Source organism: Pocillopora verrucosa, chromosome 8 (genome assembly GCF_036669915.1).
Source record: "Pocillopora verrucosa isolate sample1 chromosome 8, ASM3666991v2, whole genome shotgun sequence".
In the NCBI taxonomy this organism is placed as follows: domain Eukaryota; kingdom Metazoa; phylum Cnidaria; class Anthozoa; order Scleractinia; family Pocilloporidae; genus Pocillopora; species Pocillopora verrucosa.
Window position 1 is genome coordinate 21524051 of NC_089319.1, and position 21848 is coordinate 21545898.

The following is a 21848-nucleotide window of genomic DNA, read 5'->3' on the forward strand; positions in this document are numbered from 1 at the left end:
TATACATGTTCCTAAAATAAAACGTAAATTGTACAACTATCAAGTGTCGTTAGTATAGTTTAGTAAGGCCATTGATAGACATTTTGTTGATATGTGTTTACTTGCAATTAACTGTTGAAAACAGCTGTAGTCACATTCAAGCTGTATGAGCAGTCAACTACGGGGTACGGCGGGGTGACCGCTTAATTCAGGTTTACCGCTTAAGACAAGTTTCACAGAATAGGGGTGAAATAAGAAACGATGAAAAACGCCATGTTACGCTATAATTGATCTTTCAATATAAAAAAAACTCGCTAAAAAATACCACTTACATTGATTTCGGGAGAGAAATGTGGATTACACTTGACTCAAGAGGTTATTCTCAGTTTTATCTGTGGAGTGTCCGCTTCAAATGACCGCTAAATATGGGTGAAGGACAATACATCATTCAGAGGTGACCAGTGATTAAGGGGAAGAAAGTTTGACAACCGACCGCTTAATACGGGGTGACCGCTTAATTCAGGTTCGGCTGTATTCCTAGAATTACTTTTTAACCACGGGGCTACAAACTAATATTTTGCCTATAATTAAAATGTCTTCGTTTACCATCTGAATAAATGCCCTACGCTGTCGGAGCGTGTTCCTCGATTCATGAAAAACAACTCGATAATGGTTTGATCAGTGTAATTTGGCTGTGTCACGCACCATCAATTCGGGATAGCCTTAACATTACGGACCTAAAATTAAATCAATTTGTCAATGTTAGCAGTTCAGGTTGACCACTTAAATCTTACTACTAATTGCAAACAAAGACTTACCGGTTCCAAGACGGTATAGGGTGTTGGAAAACCTTGCAAATTTGCCGACCAACATCATCCAGACTTCCTGTCGCGGCGGCCGCATTAACCTCCGGTGCGGGAAAGCGCGCATAACAATAAGTATGTCGTTTATTGATACATAAAATGTCTCACCGATTGACTGTTTTCTCTCCACCCTTGTGCTCGCCCTCTTCCCGCTTGAAATCATCGCAAAGACACCCGCACTTTACATATATATTTGTTTATTTCACAGATCGAGCTAAAAAAATAACTTTATACATAGAAGAGTAAAAATTTGACTTTTTTGAAGTCATCTTACAACTTACTGCTTGAATTCGTAGCATGTAAATGGCGTACTGAAATCTAGAAGGGTGCACTTCTTTCAAAATAATTACACCACCTCTGTGTTACCATAGATAACTTCTATCAAAAAAGACTTATTCGCCTATCGAGCCTCTAAGCACAATAAAAATACTTCCAATTCAAATTTGTTTATATAATATGTACTAAATTGTTGTCTATTTTAATATCCTATCATGAACGACTATCAGAGCTTGTATAAGGTCACAGTCAATGTCAATACTAGCGATAACATAACACATAAAGTCAGTTACAACATGTTTCCTTGGGGTATATTTTTAGCACATTAAGATCCTTTTGATTGAAATTTCGGAAAAAAAAATCATTTCTAAGACCAAGTCAAAGGCTCCACCCAAAGATTCTTAGGATTCGATTTCAATCAGGGACTAAACGTTGAAGCTCAAAATTTAATAAGATAACATTCCTATAATATAAATACCTCGTTTCAGTTTTGTGGTTCTGATCAATGGCAGCAAGAGAAAATAACTAATTTGGCATTCCCTTGAAAATTGCTCCAAACATGCTACAAACTAATGAAACGTGAATCTCAAGATTAATAAACCAATTTTCTGGCTTAATAATATTTTGATGATTTAAAAAAAAAACTGCTAAAGATGGCAATTAAAACATGTGGCCCATAAAAATACCCAGAAAAAAACCGATTTTATATTAAAGACTATCAAAAATAAATAAGCACTATCAAGAAGCTGCAGCTCTCAAGAACAGAATTAAATGATATAAAAAATCTATTCTTTGAAACATAGGAAAAATAACAAAACTACTTTACAGTATAATCAATTTCGCATGGGACAAGCTACCAAAATACCAAAAGTAAAGTAATGAGATGAATTGACTTGACACCAGAACACATCAGAAACTTTGTCGTCGTCTTCCTTTGCTTTGATCAGTGTTTTAGTATCATTACATTGTGTGTTCCATTGTGGAACATACTGCCAATCGAAAGCTGTTATCTTCATCACTATCAGATATGTTAAACGGCTTCTCAGTCATTGTAGCTAGGAAATCTTAACAATCCTTTTCATCATGTTGTTGATAAAATACAGTTGATGCTCAATCGAACATGGAATCCAGCTCAGAAGAGAAATCACTCAGCATACTGTTGATGTCCTTCATAAGATCTTCAGCCAATCTGCAGGAAGAGAGGAGAGAACCCGATAAATAGGACAGCTGTGGAACGCACAACACGCAAATGAACAACAGGAAGTCGGAAGATCTCTCGAGGGGACGCGCGAGTCATGGACGGGGAGAGAAACACAGTACCTGATAAATAAGACAACTACGGAACACTGGAACAAGGACAAACTAAAAAACTTGCATCGCAAGATCTCTAGTGGGAAACACGCGTGTCGTACACTCACTGTCCACTCTCGCTGGACTCGTATGAAGCCTTCAACGATTAAAGAGGTACACGGGATAACGAAAAAGTAAAAGACATACTCCTGCTCCTTCGTGTTCGTGTTCGAAGATTCAGTTTTTATGTCAACATGTTGCATAGTTAAAGATGATCCAGATGATTCTGTGATAGGACAAAACAAACGAAAACACATAAATCAATAATCAACGTAAAGAAAACAAAGTTAGAGAGTTTAAAAGAAAAGTGACTATCTTGGATAAAGAGAATGGAATATCTGCATCAGCCTTCTCCTTAGTTAAACGAAACTTAATGAAACGATTTTGCAGTCAAGGATACGATTTTTTTTCTAAGTGGTTAAGAGGTCACTAGTTTAGATAAAAGGCGGATGTAACTGATAAAAAAACAAAACCAAAACAAAAACAAAACAAAAAAACAAAAAAACAAAAAAAAGAGTTGAAGTGACTAAGATAAGTACCTGAGATTGGTGGTTTTGAGAGATCTTCCCCAGAACGATTTCTTAGGATCTGTTTGATTTGTTCATTAAGGTTACTATCTACTGGAAAAATAATAAACGAAAATCAAATGGATGCAAAGATACAAGAAATTCATCACAGCGATTGAGAACTAAGAAACCAATAGTTGCAGATTGTGTGACTGATATGATTTTATGATTAAGCAACACTACTATGCTTGGTCACATTTCACTATTCAGGTTTTATGGTCTATGGAAACGAGACTTACCGTGACAACCGTGACAACTAAATTTACGGAAAAGCTCTCACAAAGTATTAAATTTGTTTGTTCCTTTTACTTGACCGTCTAAAGAAAAAACTATAACGAAGATTTTAACGAACCAAGCATCCCACAAGTCAAGCATCGTACAGTTCTAACTTGGTTTTCGAATAACAAAGTAAAAAGAGAACTTTTGTCGGAGGTGAGACCTAATAGTCATAACCTTGTAATTTGACGAAGGAAAATGAAAACTTGTCAAATAAGAATAAACTAAGAACATAAACTTCATTCTCAGTTGTTCTTAATTCGCAAAGTTGAGAAGAGAAAACATAAACGAAATACAGAAACGTCATTAGTGCATAGAAGACCGAATGAGTTCCTTAGAGTTTTTGAGAACAGAGAGCAAATTATTTATTAGGGTTAATCAGACACGGTTTAGCCGGTGTAGTTTGACAATTGATTAGTTACAACGTTACCAACGGAGTAAAGAACAGCCTTGAAAAGTTATTTAAGAGTTGTCTTATGACCTAAGTCAAGGGCACAAAACATATTTCCTGCATAGCGAAATTGCATTCTATTCTTGATCGCAGATTAGCTGTTAGAAAAAAAATTATTGTGTTGTGTTATTATGAGTGAGGATGAAGTGAAGTGATGTTAAATGTTACATCCAGCCAGTATGGAAGAGAGACACAGGGTTCCCATCTCTTGGGCAGCTGTTGTTTACCTCTCGCTGCATCCGCTTGGCTCTCTCGAGCTCCATCCGTACACTCATGTGATGTGTTCAATCGCTCAGCAGCGCTGATTTTCCTGCCTGGTTTTTCAAAGCCCTTTTTTCTTTCTTCAATCTCTTCGATCAAAGAGTCCACTGAGCTATGGCTGCTGTTGCTTCCATTTCCGCCTCCGGTCTGTCGAGTGCAGGGAGGCGTTGGCCAGTTGTAGGGACTGGAACCAGTGCTGCTGCGTCCTGATTGTAACGTGATTGACAGTAACTATACACGTGACTTGAATGGTCATGTGACAGGATGTGGTAAAACTGGTAACGTGACTTTTCTAAGATGATTTTGGCGTCAGTTTCTAGGTGTTACCGTACTTTACAACAAATTAATTTAATTCTTGAACTTAGTAGTTGTCTTACACTTTTTTTCCTGTTTTCCTTTTGCGTCAAAAGAATTCGAGCTTACAGAATACCACAAACTGTGTGAAGTACCTTTATTTTGAAATCCTTCAAAGCAGAGCTCTGCTCGAAGTTTGGACATGAAAATTGACATTCTTCAAATTATAAAGACAATATATTCAAAGTTCTTGAGCTCACATATTCAACATTCAAATACTTTTATTCAAAACTATTTATGATAACAAGACGGGACTTCAGGTCCTTCAAAAATTGATAGAAGTATTACTGATTCTATTACAAAAATTCAATAAATTAATTTAATTGACATCAATTGCATCACCAGCGCACGAGAATTTTTTTACTGGAGCCATTCGCAATTCAATAAAAATTTCATTTTCAACTCTGCTTCAAAAACTTGTATCATTTTTGCCATTGCAAATAGCACGAAGAGAAACTTCGTTTGTTCTTTTGTTATTCTAATCGATTGTTATTTCTTAGTTTCTTTATATAATTTTTTTAACAAAATTTTTTAGGTTTTAAAAAGTTTATCACTGAAAACATGTAGAGAAACATGGTTAGGTAATTCATGGTCAAAAAAGGCAAAATACAAGAATTCCACGGATAAGAGACGAGGTATTATCTATGCATGGACAAAAAGATAATATCGCAGAATTACTGATGTTCAAAGTGGTCGACCATTGATTGACCTCATATAAGGAGAATCAAACCTCAGAGTTGACCTTTTATGACGTGGGGTCGCAGAGGATTAGCATGCTTAAAGTGAAAATCAAACCGATTTCATCGAAGGCAAAATAAACCGATGCTGCTACTACTTCCCTTAGGCTACAAGTTTTTATTTTAACTTAGATGTTAACGTTCTTGTGACCCTTAGTAAGACTCTGTCGCTAGTAAGAAAACAGTCATTAAGACCGAAATAAGTGTCAGCTAATCTGGAATAGGGCCTTTCGCTGAGATTAAGTCCTGTGTCCATAAAAGCGAGGCTGTTGTCCAAGCGTATGATGAATTACTTGAATTCAGCCACTTCTGACGAGAAAACAGAAGTAGTCGGCAAAATGAAATCTGGATAAAGCGAGATGTGATGTAACGAAACGGATACAAAGAACGAATGTGGTTGAACGAAACATTTCTTGAAATCGAGAGAATCTACAGAAACGGAATGTTTATGGTTTACCGAGAAGCAATGGCCGGAAATCGACAATAGCACATAAGAACTTAACATGCACGTTTACAGTACTTATTTACTGTTAAGTCAACTTGGTTGACGACTTGCAGTTTGTTAAAACAGTTTGCTCACTTCAAATGTTAGCTAGAAAAAGAGAGGTATTTAAGAAACTACTACATTGCATTTTACTGCCTTTAAATGTTTCACACACTTGTAAAGGCGTTTTTTGTTCACACGGTTACAGATTACGTCATCAAAAAAACAAAGAAATGACACCAAATTATTATAAAATTAGCAAATAAAAACAGGAGCACACAATCACCAAAAGACACGACCCGTACGGGAAGGGTAGGCTGCATAGAACAAAGAACTTGTCACACAATAAAAGTTGCATTAACCCTTTAACTCCCAAGATCTGATTGTTAATTGTCCCCTCTAGCTGTTAGAGAATTCAGTGTTTGATCAAGATAAAACCTCTTCCTTATAAGTTTGAGTATTCTCATTAACTCTTTACTGAATAACGCATGGGTATAGGGAGAAGTTAAATGTTTATCACTTCTGGGAATTAAATGATTAACACAAGGTACTTACGGGGCTCAGGTGATGTGGGTTTTGTTGGTGATCTGTCTCCCATGCTTTCCTCGCCCGAGCTCTTGTCCCCATATCCTGCCGTGAAGGATGCAGCCTTTCGAGGTTTGGGTAGCACTTTCGGAGGCGGCGGCTTCTTCGCAATTTTAGGTTTGACAGGAGGTGGCGCAGGTTTCTTGGGTCTCTGGAAAATGGGGTCTAACGGAAAGGAACGTGCTCTACTATTCCCTTTAGACACCAAGTCTTTAACGGACCTACTAGGGCCATTTAATTCAAATTCATGTTGATTCAGATCAGCGGTAGGTAGACACAAGTCAATGTCCTCCATTGGAGGGGGAGGACGGGGAGGTGGCTCGTCATCGTCACTGTCAGGAAATGAAATTACATTTTGTACATGTAAACTCAATGAGTCCACTTCGTTTTCCACGCTGTCCTTTCCTTTCAATTGTGACAAATCGGCATTAGAACAAGGTTCGTCCGGAACAGGAGTTCTTTGTTGATCTCGTTCTGCATCAACAATTTCTTTTTCCTCCTTTACCACAGGCTGTACTGCTGATATTGCAGGAATTTCAGACTCTGCTGACAAAGAATCCTTCACAAACGGTTCCTCGATAGTATTTTCTCTAGTTGCAAGAGAAGAAGGAGAAGAATTCCCTGGGTTTTCCTCTGTACTCATTTCAGACGCCTCCACGTCATCTGTTGACACGCCCGAGTCCTCTCCATCTAAACAGGTCTCTAAATAACCTTTTCTATCCTGCGGTCTTAATTCCTCTTCTACGCTTTCCAGCATGTTTTCATTTTCATCTCCATGTTTCAGAGCGTTAACAGCCATCCAAATCTTCCTCTGATGGCCTGGTCTCTTGACTCCGATGGCCACAAGGTCCTCTACCGTCATGTCCTGAAGAAAATCCATGTCGTCGAAACCACCGTCCATGAACTCAGGTATGTACTGCTCTAAACCAATCAGACGTAGCCACGTCATAATATCCTCCTATGTAAGAAGTAACGCATACAGTCGCTAGTGTTTTTATATACGAATGCACAATGGCTCTAGGCTCTCCAATCATCCTCAACATCTGTCTCACACTTTGTTTATGTCTTCAAGATGGCGTGATATAATAATAGCTTGAAATTATGACAGAGAAACTTAAAACCTCAAATTGTCTCGTTGATTGAGTTGAAATTATCAGTAATCTTCTCAGAACGAAAGATACTCACCGGTTTTTCCTTCGGGAACACCGTTGTCTCCTCTAGTTTTGCGGACTCCGACATAATTCTTTTCCTGTGCCCAGTTTTATTCACATTTATGGCCGTCAAATCCTGGACAAATAAAGAGGAAAAGAAAATGTGTGAAAAAGAAACCTAAAAAAGCACCGAGGGTACACTAAGACACGAACAACCAACCCGTTGGTTCCTGAACCCTTCAGCCCTAAGAGTGACTAGCTAGTAATAAATAAATTCTCCCTGTCAATACCATAAGAAATGTACGGCGAGCAGTATGGAGAATATACACACTGATGTTACGGTGTACAGTGTTAAAAAGAAAAAAAACCTCTCTCAGTTTCAAAGGCTTGATTTGTGACACGTTTCGAAAAAAAAAAGCTCAAATTATCAAAACGTGCAGAAAAGCATAGGGTAAGATATGGACTGGATTATTATTTGGACCTTTTTTTGGATAATTTTTTTGGCACCATTTTAAAGGGGGGGAAAGCACATCGTTACTACTGAGGGAGGGGTGGGATAAAATCTATCAGTATTGAGCGAGGGGTGGGAGGCAGAGTGTTATTACTCGGGGATGGGTGAGAGACGGACTATTACTACGCAGGGAGGGGTGAGAGGTGGTTGTAATAGTAAACACTACTGGTTAATGGAGCTTTTACTCGATCGTACAAATTTCTGATTCGCTTTCGCACGACAAAAAAATGAAGAAAAGCCGCGCCTCAGCACTAAAATTTTGACATACAAAAAGTCAGTCGAAAAACTGATTAACATAATTTGTTTGCGTGACGACACTTTATCAGGTGATAAATAAATGACTTCTCTTTTTCATAACAATTGAATGAGTAATGATGACTCCGCAGGAACGATAAGCTCTCAAGTTTCTTACCTCCGCTGTGATTCCATGAACACTTGTCATATCGAATCCACCTTTTACAAAATTATCGATGTAGATCGTTAATTTAAACTTCTCTAGCCAGTCAAATAACGCGTTATAGTCTCGCATCTGGGAAGAAAAAAAAATTGTCCTGAGCAAAAGTTATGCTATCCGACAGATCATCAAGAAATTCCTCCCGTACATAGAGTAAAACATGAACAAATGATTTGAACTTTGCACGAGCCCTCTCAATCAAATCACAGTAAATAATATCGTGTTAGGAAGATAGATGAACGAAGGTCACAACTAAAAGCCAAAATAGGCAAAGTGCGTTATCCGAAGGGTAAAAAAGATATTTAGATGACTACTCAAAAATAATACACACGGTAAGTATTAGATAAAAATCATTTTTAAGAAATTGGGTAAAAAAGACTTCAGCTTAGCTTTGTTGAGTAGAGACACGGCAATTGAGAGACAGAAAGGTAATTCTCCAGAAGTCTTACCTGAGGTCCCACACTAAGCAATGAGGTGGACACTAACGGTATCGAAGGATGCAGTGAGGATTTACCCAAATAACGTGTCAAGTCAATTTGTTTGTAAATTCACCGAGACATTTCTATATAACCGCAAACGGCAGGCGCTCAAAGGGAGAAATTCCACAGTTTCCGAGCTCTCAAATGGCCTTTTCACGCCTGATACTACTAAATAAGGTTACAGTCAGAATCTAAAATTCTATTTAAAGTTCGTTGACTAATCTCTTTCCTTCCTATATTTCCTGTGTGCCCACATTTCCTAAACTCAACGGCAGGGAAGACACCCACGCAGGAGAGCATTTGCTCCAAAAAATCGCGCTGTTTACCCCCAAAATACATGCATGAGACAAAGGGTACAGTTTTTGTCATAAAAATACCCGAGTGAATTTAACACTGTGATCGTGTTAGAATGGGAAGAACAAGCCATTTCAACACTGAAATCAATGATTTTGTTACTGCTTCAAACAAGCTTGACCTATATATTTCCGGTATGACTCAGTACATCTGTCATTCGATTATACAATTCTCATTTACAGAGTTTACACCCAACTCCAGCAGAGATACAGGTTTTTGTCATTTTCAACCCACCCACTATCATGCTCCTTTTTATCACGTGGACCATATGAGCTAAGGCCCGCCCAGTTTGCGGAGTTAGAAAAAAGAACATCACTATATTGCTAAAATTGTAATCCAAGTTAATCTTCTACATTCAAGACCACCCTCCTTCCCTCTTAGTCTCACACTGCCTCTTTAGTTCTTTTTTATGTTAGGAAACTATCATTCTAAACTTTTCATCAATTTTGGGTAATATTCAAATCATTCAAATCAATTAAAAAAAAAAAATATATATATATATATTGCTACACAGCTCAAAGAAGACCGTTCGCTTTTCCGACTGTTTCCTCGGAGAGTCACAGACACGAAATTGTAGGGCGGATCACGGTTTGTTCATCCTGAAGAATTTTTCCGGAAGTTTACAAGTTCGTCAGTCGTAATCCGTTTTAATCTACTCCATCTTAATTAACACCTTTCCTTTTTGGTTTTATCCTTTCCGTGTCTTTTTTTTTCCCAGCCAAATTAATCCGAGGTGTCGAGTTGAGAATTAATTTACACGTCCAATAAAAAAACCCATTTAATCCTCATATTCAGTAGCCTTGGTAGCTCAGTGTGCAGTCCCTGCATTCTCTTACGGCTTATGCGCCTGTCGGCCATATTGCCATCGGCCGAATTAATAATACCGCAAGGTTGCGCTGGGTGAAACTTGGTAACCTCACCTTGAGTTGGAGATGACCCGTAGCTTCCGCGGGACTGCCTACGTCTCCTGAGGAAAACAGGCAATTCATAATCAATAAACAGAAATGCCAGAAAGGAGTACAGTAACGAACTAAATATGGCATTGACACGTGGAACTCTGTCACTCTTTCTATGCCCTGACGGAAAACTTTGGCTGAATTTTTCATTTTCACCCGTTGTAATTTCTCTCGAAGTTCTCCATAATTCGCTATCCTTGATCCCTCTTAGTTTCAAATGAACCATGTTGATTTTTTTTTTTCAATTTCAACGAACTTACAGTAGCATAACACAGCACAAAGAATGACTCAAAGTATCATGACATAGCTTCTTTCACCCTTTACGACTTTAACTCTTCACAAAGGTGACCAGTCTTTAGCATCAGTGTTTAACTTTTCGGTACACAGGTAATGAGAAAAGATCGACTTGATGGTGTTATGATAATAAAATCCCCATTTTTCGTCAGTAATTCACAAAGAAATGTGTTACAGCGAGAAGGGAGATTTATAAATCTGATCTTGGTCATAAGAGGATTCACTGAGCCTCTTCGAATACAAAGTCGGGGAATGGATCGCACCATAATTCAGTGACTCGAAACAGATCTGGACTGACAAATTTGGAGGAGACGGTGTGCAGGGAGCTTAAAAATGAATGGATATCCAATCGTTAAATCGTTTGCAAGGGATACCTAATTTTAATGTACATACCCTGTCGGTCGATATTAACGTACTGATGGTTCACTGGAACAGGGCGGCTGTTCATCAGCTCATAATCCATTCCATCTTTACCCTCATCTACAGAGAGATGTCACCAAAAAGGTTACGATTCACATGCCTATTTCTTAAAAAGAACACACTTCAAGACACACAAAAAGATGGCTAGTATAGGCTTAGATTCCTGCTTAAATCCCTGGTTGTTTTTACTTGGTTTGGTAGGTGATAAAATATTTCCGGTTTATATTTTTAACACCATTGAAAAAGTAATACTCGGTTTTTCCTCTATCTTTCACTTGTGCGTCCCTTTGAGCATACACTGGAAACAAAACGCAGGAAAGGCGCGACAAACTCCATCTCGTCCCAATCTTCTCTCCCCTAAAGCCAAGGTAGCTAGCGCCAGCTCGCGAGGAGAAAAATTACAGAGAGCTTATAATAACCTAAAATAAAAACTAGAAACGGTACCAAGAGCGGGGAAATGCGAAGGATCAAGTTGCGATTGGTTTTACTTCTGCATCTGATTGGATGGAAGCGAAGCGCGTGTTTTTACACAATCACAAAGCGGAATAAACTAACATCAAAGTAAACCCGAATAGGATCAACTTCTCTGAGAATGTTATCTTTACCATTATCTGAGTCTTCATTGTCGTCATCTGGAGCCTGTTTACTTGTTCTGTTTGATGTCGAGTCAGCAGACATACCGCCCGTCATAGCCAGGTAAGCTACTTTATTCGAAATGTTCGCGTACTCGGGTCCAACTGGTTTGGGCGCATTTGACGCAACATTTTCGTAGCCTTTGGAATTTGCTGTTTGTGAAGAAGGTCCATTAACAACTACATAACCGTCCGCCCCCACACCTACTCCCACTGGTTGGTCGACATCACAGATCAACATGCTTTGCATATCACAAGGCGGCTTCGCTCTGTGCGTCAGTTGCACGTTCTCGTAAGCAAGCCCTTGCTTCGGAGGATGTTCTCTTATATCATGGGGTTGAAGTTTCCATATGTCTTCACTAGGTGGTGTCGCTCGACCCCCAGACGCTGGAGTTAAACTCATGTCCTCGTATCCTTTCCGCGACAATTCGGGAGTTGCGACCCGCCGCGCAGGCTGACCAGTATCAAGACCCGTACCGCTCGCATGATGCGGACCCTCTGCACGTGATTGTCCCGCGGGATGTGGCAGAGACGCAGGAGGCCTTCCTGATTTAGCACCTGGCTCGATCGAATCGCATGCAGTAATAGGAGCTGCGCCTTTTGCAAGTTCCCTTATTTTAGGTGGCAAAGAAGGCGGGGGAGTAGACGTGTTTCGAACCCAGATATCTTCCATCTCGTTTGCGGTACTTGCTGTTTTATTTTCTTTATCTGGTAGCTGTGGCGCCTCATCGCTTTCATTGACTTCTTCCACTAATCCACTTGATGATGGTAAACGAACCTCAGCGTAATTCGTTTTGTTGTTCAATTTGTTACCCGCTATAAAGGCCTGAGGAGGAGACGAGGGAGGTTTGTCAACCGCAACCTCCACATACTGCAGGCCTGGATCAGCTGCCATTTTAACTGATCCTTTTTGAGCTTTGACTCCTTTGACAAATAAAACTGGTTCCACCAGCACCTTGTCAGATTCCACGTCTTGATTACCTCGAGAGCGGTGATCTTTTTTACCAAAACTTTTTAGTCGAGGAGAGTTTCTCTGAAAACCAGGAGAGGGTGGAACTAGAAAGAAAAGTAAAACTACAATTGACTCGAAGCTCCAATGATCGATTATCTCTGCTGCCTGCCCGTCATACTTTGTGACGTAAGATGAGGAAAACTAACCTAAAATTACGGCTGTACCTAGCTCATCAAGATATATCGGCTAGCTGATTATTGACATAGTTCTCTTAAATTGTTTGCTTTTTTATAAAATGTGCGGCTGTTATTGGTAGAATCGATAAGCTCATTAATGAACCCATTGCTGGCATAAAAAAGATCGGGTTTGATCAGGCTAAAAATAGCGTGTGTTGAACTTCTGCAAGTACAGCTACGACAAAAATGAGAACGAATGCAGGAGAAGCGTGTGGTGGGGTGGGAAGGGGGCAGGGTTGGTTGGAGCGAGTAGCCAGTGGGCAAAAAGAAGGAGGATAACTAGAGTTTATATAATCAGACATGTCTTTCTCTATTTAACCTCAGTCCTTAGAGCCACTGTTTAATAAATACCTGATGGTAGTGCGATCATGTCGTAAGATCCCGTCGGTACTACACCAGCTTCTTTACGATTCGGTGACTTCTTGGCTGAAAGTAAGAACACAAATAGACAAAAACGTCACTTGAAATCAATTTTGAGCGGAACTGAATTCTTGGGAAAAGTCAAACCAGTTAAGACGAACGTAATTGATTCAAACGTCGATCTTTCAATTGAATGAATCAGGTTAACTTTATTTGACTACATGAGAAGTTTGGATTTTAGGTATACGAGAGAAAATCAGGCATGATGTATCTAAAGGCCCACCTGCTTTTTGCATATAGAATTACTTTACTGTACTAACCATTGGAGCCTCTTCTTAGGGCAGTAATCCTCACAAAGTTAGCAGGGAAGTATCCAATATTTTCCCTCTGAAATTTCAAATGGAAATTATGTAAACTAACTATATTTCAATTACTTTGTCGCTAACAATGTTGACCTTTTCCAAACGATCCTGAGAGCATCCACGACAAATACTTGTACAAGTACATTTAACATTTATACGTAATATACGCACATGAGATTAATGCTGGAATAAAACGCCACAATAAGAGCCCCGTAATCAAGTAAAAAGTAAATTCACTGAACGTCATAAAACTGAAAAAACCTTACATCTCCACTCTTTATTTTCCCTTTCCATCGGTCATTCTGGTTTTGTTCAAGCACCTAAAATAAACATTCAACAGAATAAAAACACACAGATACGCAGCAAGTTATCCACATCCTTCTAAATATAACAACTTTTCATTCATATGAAGATAAAATATAATTTCCACGATCAACACTAACAAGAAAGATCAGATCAACATTATATTCTGATATAATAACCTCGGACTGAACTTGAGTTCTTAGCGCAGTATTACAGCACGTACACTGCAAACGCGCTGATAAGCCCAAGTACCCACCCCCACCCTCAAGCAAGGCTTATCCATTCCCAAGGTTTGCATACGTGGAGATTTCTTTAAGAGGAGGGGGGAGATTTCTTTAAGAGGAGGAGGGGGGGGAGGGTTAAAGAACTCGATGTAGAAGGAGGGAGAGGTTACACGCTCAAGCCGGTCATTGAATTTCATTATTGATGAAACTACATATTATCGCCGTCGCACTTGGCTAACTCATTTTTCCTGCTTAAAATATCGCACAATAGCACTTAGTGATCTAAAACATTTTTCATGAACTCGGCTCGTCATGGTTCCACTCCTTTTCTGACGAGAAGGTGGGTGTATGACTTATTAGACTAGAATACAAAACATTCTAACACTGAAAGACCCAAGTGGACTGTGCAAAAGAAAAAGAGAGAACGCAAATGAAAAGTGCTATATTTCAGTGCCTTACGATGATTGTTTCTCCAGTCTTGAACGGAAGGGCTGTTGAGTCCATCACGTTGAAATGATCCCTGACGGCTTTGGCATACACAGTGCTATCTGCAGAAGCTGCGTTTAAAACAGGTAAACAGACGATAATTGTTTTGAATAGAACTGCCGAATATTTTGTCCGAACGGGTTATCATCCAAAGAACGTCATATCACAGTTAAGTAAATGTTGAAACCTTATAAAGGACAATGCTCCCGTCCGTCCCGATGTCCTCTATAAATTTTTTCTAAAAAACCCTGGTCATTAAAAGAGAGAGTAGTTGTTCCAAAACTCCTCTAACTTTTAGATCTTTTCAAAACGCTGAATAAATCAAACCCTATAGTTTTGGAGAAATTGGAATCTTTGCTTGCAAACCACGCCTTAAGTGTTGGTGAAACAAGTTACCTTTTAACAGTTTTTTAATTGCTGTTGATGCTTTTGAACTCGTGAAAAGATTAACCATATCAAGTGCCGTGTGTCCTTCATCATTTCGTATATCTGCATTGATACCCCACTAAAACGGAATGACACAAAACAAATAATACGTTTAACATGTATTGCATGTCACTGAATTGTGTTCCAGGGTAATGGATTTACATGTATCAGGGTATCATTTACGATATTTATTCCACAACTTCTTTTCACAACTTTTTGATTTACTAACAGTAAGATGGGTGGGGCAAAACGAATCTCTTCTTTACCAATAAGAAACTTCTCAAACTCTTAAGCAGCTGATCTAAATAATGTTGATGAACACTCTACCAAACTCTATCATTTTCTGCTTAAAACCTGGTTAAGCCCAAACAGATTACAGCTACTTCCATATGGTTTGTGACAGCTTTATTCTCTCCCTCTGTGGCCAGGAAACATGTTTAAACAAATTGCAATGACTGATTTACTTACATCAAGGAGCATGTTGACCACATCTGTTTTACCATAGAGAGCTGCTTCATGTAAGCATGAACCATTACTGGTAACTTGATTGATATCTGCATCAGCTTCTAATAACATTCTGTGAAGAGGATTATGAAAAAATCTTATAGATGACTAGTACTATTTGAAAGGAGCACCCAAAAACCAGGAACTTCTATCATCTCTTGATGGCCAGAGTGGAATTTTTAAAAAAAGAAGCTGAACTTTTTCATAATTGACTAGTGTTAAAAACACTAACAATAATAGAAATAATAATAACAGTGATAATAATTGAATGTAGCCATGGCAAAAACCCTAAGACATCATGAAAAAGTTTACAAAACTTACAACAGCTTCCTGAAATCTTACCTGACTATTTCTACGTGACCTGTCTTTGAAGCTGCATGCAATGGTGGATCAGTTTTACGCACTGCACCAGTGGCCAATGCACTCCTCACCTCTTTGGTGTTAAGCAACAGTTCAACAACCTAAGTGTAACCATACCAAAGAACACTTTATCACAAAGAGAGCCTGTCTACAAGAACTGCATAACTATCAAGGTGAGAAACTCTTTTAAATTTGTTTCTCCACAGAATTCCCTTCCCTCTGCATTATGAAGCCCTCATGATGAAAAGATCAAAATAGTTCCATATGCCTTAAGAACTGACTTAAATTAATTTAACTTGATTAACAATTTACAAATGTCTCATCCCCCTTGTTTTGTTTGCTTGTTTGTTTTTGTTTGTTTTTTTTAATGCAGTCAGATAGTGATGAAGAGTTAGCATCCTGCATTGACTTTCTCCATTTTTTTTATAATTTTTGCTAATTCTCTTTACTTAAACAACATTACTGTAACAAGGTTACATGTATACCAAGTACACCACCCTCTCACTAATACATAGATCCAATTTGCTAGAAAATGTACTGGTTTTACAAGGAGAAGGGAGAATGTGTTTCCACTGCTCCTGGAATTTTGAGGTGAAGACAAAAACAGGTTAGAAATGTGGTACCCACATGAACATGTCCAAATCTGCAGGCAAGGTCCAAAGCTGCCTCTCCATTGTTATTAACTGTCATTGTACTACAGTTCCTGTCTAAAAGCACATCAGCCTACAAAAGAAATTCATTACAAAGATTGTTTGGGTCTAGGGAGCTCAGATGCTACAGAAGCAGAAAATGTATGCAAGACATTAACATTACTGAGACTGGCTCCTCAAAAAAAATATGCAAAGTTATACAGTCACATTTTCTATGCAACTACAGAAACCAAATATTATAATTTCTACAGTGCATAAGAGGACTGCCCAAAACTAGTCGAGCTAAGGCTCTCACTGGAATATATTAAAGATTACAAAAGAAAGATTAATTTTGGTTAAAACATAATTTCTGGTTGATTGACATAAATTGTTTCTACAGTGCATAAGTTGACTTCCAAGAGCCAACTGAGCAAAGGTTTCGTTGGAATAATACATGTACATGTATTGATGATCAAATATCTCAATGTTTCAGTGAGATATTACAGAAATTTTTCCAGATCAAATTGGTTTTTCAATTTATAGCTGCAGCCACTTGTGAAAGCAAAATATTTAAAATAGAATTTTCTAGATCATTCTAGGTTTTGCAAAACCTTGCTATGAACAGTCTTCATGGACCACTTTTGATTAGTCTTTCAAGCTGTAGATTATTACTTCTCCTCCAAGCTACAGAAAGATAAATCTGTGCACTTACCACATCAGAGTTTCCATGCTGACAGGCTAAAATAAGAGGTGTGTCTCCATTTTGTGAACAACTGTTGACTTCTGCTCCAGCCTCTAACAACAACCTTGCTACTTCCACTTTTCCTGACCAGGCAGCTAAATGCAAGGGAGTCATTCCTACAAAACGAGAAAGACAAAATAACAGTTCAATAGAGGAAAAAAATAAGTAACTATTTCCAATTGCCTTTAAACTATAGAATATTATAATTGTAGGACAGAGTTAAAAAGGAACAAAGGGGAGACTTCATGTACAAAAAGAGATTGATGGTGCTACTCTTTTGGTTAATTAGGCAGTATACCCTCCTTTATCAACCCCTTGCACCCTAACATCAGTATGCATATTCTCCACACTGTTCTTGTTACATTTCCTAAGGTGCTGATAAGGAGAATTTGTTTAACAATCAAAAGCTTCTTTAGTTGGTAGTCATTTCCTTTATTCTTGTGGCTTAAATGTATGATTTAGGGGTGATAACGTAAAGATAAATTAGATGCTAGTCATTCATAGAGGTCAAATGGTCAACCTAGAGTTTATAACATATCAATTGTTTCATCTACCAGCCAAAGCAGCGCAGCAGTTTCTTTAGAAACTAACAACCTTGTTTACATTCATAATATTTTGCTAAAACATCAGTATTTTAATATAATTGTTACCTTTCTTATCTTTGGCATTGACATCACATTCCAACTCAATGAGTGCTATGACAATTTCACTGCTGCCTATAAGACATGCGTGGTGAGTGGGTGTGAATCTGGTAAAAGAAAATGAAACACAACTTACAGTACCCCTCATGTATAAGTTGATTGTGCAGGCACATCTCATATGCTCAGACGCAGGGAAGTACAAGATGCATATACAATTTTTATACATGTACTGATGAAAAAAAGGGAGACTTCAATGCCTAAATTTGTAATTCAGTGACAAAGAACTTTTGGGTTTGAAAAAGTGACAAGTCAACAGCTCAGGTAATATTGCATAGAGCCAATATATAAAAACAATTAACGACACAAGTAATTTGACAGACATATTAACCACTTCTAACAAATTAAAGGACAAAGAAGCTTTGAAAACTGAGAAGCTTGTTGTAATCAAAGTGGTTCAGCATATACTTCAACTAGAATTAGAAGTATTATTAGAATTTAAGACCACATAAAACTGTATTTTTCAAATTATAAAACAAAAGTATTTACCCTTCTTCATCTTGAATATTTATACTGTATTTCTTGCCACCTTTTTCTGAAGAAAAACATATGTTCGTGGTAATTTAAATAGTAATATTTCATTAACAATGATAGCACTTTTTATTCACAAACCACAGATATACTGTAGAGCCATAAACTTCAGGACAAAACCATGTAATGTCACCAACATCGGAATCTCTCCCTTGTTATAAATCTAATACACCATATGTGCGTGTTTTTTTTTAAATGCACTTCTTGCGTGAATTTAGGGCCAAGTACCTCTGAGCTATACTATAACACAACCTCACTGAAGTTTCTGACAACCTCATGGTGTTTCTACTCATGCACTAATTAAAATATCAATAGCTGGATCATTTCTACAGTGCACTGTAAATGAAAATCACATTCTTATACTTTTGAAGAAATCTTTCCATTGGTATAATATGATACATGAATTTGTAAGTAAATGTAAATGCGCAGTTGTTATATATCCTTAAACCCATCTTAGAAAGTCCAACAGGAGAGAAGATTAAATTTGCTCAATATTTTCATCCAAGAGATGTGGGAACTGCTTCATACCTTACTTTTTTTTCATCACAGTTTTTTTTTCATATTTGAATAAGAATATTTATAAAAAAAAAATTATGTCTGTACCAGCTTAAATGACCTCACTGAATTTAATTTACCACATTAGAACATAATTTTTCTAAAAGGGCAGCAAGGTGTCACAAATGAAGATAATCACTAATATCAATTTTGCCTTAACACACATCTACCAGATTTCTTTTAAAAAGGAATAAGTTTATCATTAAATATTTTAAAGAATCATTCTTTTGTCGAATAGGATTTTCTCAATTAGGTTATAGACTATCCTGTTAATTAAGTTGTTATACATAGCACTGTGTTTATTAATTTATAAATACAATATCTATATCTGTTTTTGGGTCTGAGCATGTGAGTCTCCCATACAAGCAAAGTAAAAAACAGGCAACATGTTAAAAATCTGTGCTATATTGTCTAGATTTACTGCTACGAGGACAAACAAAACAGTTGGAAATGTCTGGAAAGGAATAATCCCAATACAAAGCAAAGTATTTCACTGATAATTTGCAAACCATTAAATAAACAAATGGGCAAATTTGTAGACAAACATTATTCGAAGATGCATTCAGATGACTGGAAAACAAATTGGATCACTTAAAAACCTACATAAAATTTTTTTTGTCATTAGGTGAATATCGAATCATGTGAATTCAAGATACAAGTATCTCTTTGGTCACTTAGGCTTGCATTCAGCGAGATAAGAAGTAGATACATTTATAATCAACCACCTGACAAGGTTCTGAACAAGTCCTTTGTAATGTTATCAAAATGAAAGAGGAAATTCGTGCTAAATATGTGATTGTTTCGCTTTTTGGCGTGCATTTGACATCCGGCCTCAATATCCTTCCCAAATTCTCTACGACAATAAACAAGAGTTGAATCACTAATAAAATTTCCGATCGGTCAAAATTTGTAGTCATGATAGTAAGATTGTCTAATGGAGGGTTCGTAGTTTCACAAAAAGGCTAAATTACTGTTTCTAAAAGCATGACTAATGTACAAATGGTTACTCAAAATAAACAGCTCGAGTTGTTGAAGGCGACTAAGAATCCGTCATCACAGACACACGAACGTGAGCGAGAAATGTTGCGAAACAAACCAGATTTAACGTGAAAAGACAACGATACTTAAGAGCACGAAGGCTGTAATGACGTTTAGTCACCACCAGCAAACTTCTGCAATGACCCTCGTTAAATATAAATGAATGGGGTTATTATGCCGAACATTTTGAATTCGTTATCAAAAGGGAAACACCGGAATTAAACTTCTTTGATATATTTGCGTTAAGAAAAGCACTTACTTGATTTGGCCGCTTTTATTTTCGCTGCTATCTTCCTGAATGCGTTAAGATCGTTTGCTTTTACCGCCTGAAGTAATTCCTGATCTTTTGCCATGGTTAAACTTCGATGTTAATCTTTCCAGAGACAACTTGACTTCGAGCACCTTAATGAGCAGCTGTATCACGGTCTTGATCAAATCATTCCATTATTTTCCACAAAAGGGTTCCACATTTCGTCACATTTCCCCAACAAAGCGGGACCAAACCTTCTTTTTCAGCACATGTTTCAAAAAGTTGTCATCTCAACACAGTGTTGGAATTTAAATCCACCGAATTACATCTAGTTCGCTGATTATTTCGCGGTCCACGCTAAACAAATAGTTATTCGAGAACGAAACAGATCTCACGACGCGACATCGAGATTGTCTCGGATATACGAAAATGACGTCACGATGTGACGCGAAGGCGGGAATTAGACCTTTGCCCTTCTTTGTGGGTACAATAGAAGGCGGATTTCGCGTGGCTCGAGATGGAGATCAAAATCATGATAACTGAATATGAAAAAATCTACATGACCTCATGCACGCCGAGGTAATGTGTAGATATTCGCTTCAACAATGCAGGAGACGACGATGTAGAATCATGCAGCCTTCTTTAACAGGAGAAGAAAATGACTATGAAAATACACCTAAATTAATTATCGACTTGACGCGTTGACTAAGTCAACTTCCCTCCCATGCTTAACCTTTTTGTCTGGCCTCACTTTTAAAGGCGAAATTTGTCCTTTCTTGTTCAGTTGATCATTACGTTCGTCCAGCATGTACTTAATGTTCTTTAATAGGACATTAATTCATAAATATATTTCCATACCGATCAGCCTGTGTGTTGTTGTCTCGTCAGCTATGAGATAACGATATTATGCCATAGAACTCTAAATATGGGAATGTAAGTTGCGTCATGCTTCAGTCGTGTTCAGTGTGTTTACAAGTATCATTTGAACCACACGATAAAACCACAGGCTAAGTTTGCGCGATTTTGGGCTACTTCTATTTTACATATTTGTCTTCTACTTTGTCTGTTGCACCAGACGAGGAGTTAGAAGACTTAGGAAATGTACCTGTCCGACTCTGGATTACTTCTATTTCATTCTTTTGAGCAGGCGAGGCCGTTAGGAAATCTTGCTATTTTTCTACAACTTTGCCCTTTGAACCCAATTTTTCGGGTTTTTTTTTTTTACCTGCTAAGAGCTTAGAAGTCAGCTTACTTAGAGTTCGTGGTTCGAAATATCGTGATGGAGATATTGTATGTTGGGGGTCATTAATTTAACGCCAGTCAACCGAATTGATCTGGTTATGGAAATTCGGTACTTTCACTCCTTCTTTTGCCTGAAAGATTTTGATATATTCACATATAAGGAAGTGAGTCGGTCTGTCATATGATTTTTCCAGCACGGTCATGGGAACAAAGTCATGATATGTCGCGCCTTGTTTATTTCAGTGAGCGAGCTGAAGTTTTTCAATATGAACAGTAGCCGGACTGAAATTTACTTTGTGAATAATGAGCATAAGTTTTATGAAGCCACATAGGTTTCTGCTGAAGCTGAGGTAAGGTAAGGAGACAGGCGACTCAGGCCTTGGCATCTTACAAGATGTGTTCTAAAGGATCGCTATTAAGCCTATTAGAGGCCACAACGTCTGATTGAAAGCGAGTCACGTGGTGAGAAATAGCTGTCATCACCAGGTCCCTGAATAGAATGGAAGCAACTGAACTC

The 21848-nt window shown here is 38.0% G+C and overlaps 1 protein-coding gene across 7 annotated transcripts; it reads right to left on the minus strand.

The window, feature by feature from the left end:
- Window positions 1-1011: 1011 nt before the first annotated feature.
- LOC131771904 (caskin-1) lies at window positions 1012-20478 on the minus strand. Of its 7 annotated transcripts, none has more exons than XM_066170881.1 (22): window positions 20099-20478; window positions 18205-18250; window positions 17668-17765; window positions 16988-17133; window positions 16274-16369; window positions 15629-15747; window positions 15251-15359; window positions 14753-14861; window positions 14330-14427; window positions 13610-13663; window positions 13302-13368; window positions 12973-13047; window positions 11407-12489; window positions 10775-10861; window positions 10052-10098; window positions 8257-8373; window positions 7368-7469; window positions 6153-7140; window positions 3989-4228; window positions 3008-3088; window positions 2616-2694; window positions 1012-2307 (listed from the first exon to the last, which is right to left on the minus strand). In XM_066170881.1, exons 1-22 carry the CDS (start codon window positions 20190-20192, stop codon window positions 2229-2231), a joined length of 4014 nt encoding a protein of 1337 aa, XP_066026978.1. In that variant the 5' UTR covers window positions 20193-20478; the 3' UTR covers window positions 1012-2228. The 7 variants fall into 7 exon arrangements, with proteins under 7 accessions (XP_066026978.1, XP_058943761.2, XP_058943755.2 ...); XM_059087778.2 differs by having other exon boundaries at window positions 1013-2307; window positions 3008-3085; window positions 14330-14433; XM_059087772.2 differs by having other exon boundaries at window positions 1013-2307; window positions 14330-14433.
- Between the last annotated feature and the right edge of the window lie 1370 nt (window positions 20479-21848).

What these genes read in the sequence shown, in the direction of transcription:
- LOC131771904 (XM_059087772.2), bottom strand. Translation starts at nt 20,192, where the DNA reads ATGGCAAAAGATCAGGAATTACTTCAGGCGGTAAAAGCAAACGATCTT. An exon ending in TGGTCAACATGCTCCTTGAT is followed by an intron (nt 14,862 to 15,250) that starts GTAAGTAAATCA and finishes ATTCCGTTTTAG; the next exon opens with TGGGGTATCAATGCAGATAT. An exon ending in TGTTCCCGAAGGAAAAACCG is followed by an intron (nt 7,141 to 7,367) that starts GTGAGTATCTTT and finishes CTTCTTACATAG; the next exon opens with GAGGATATTATGACGTGGCT.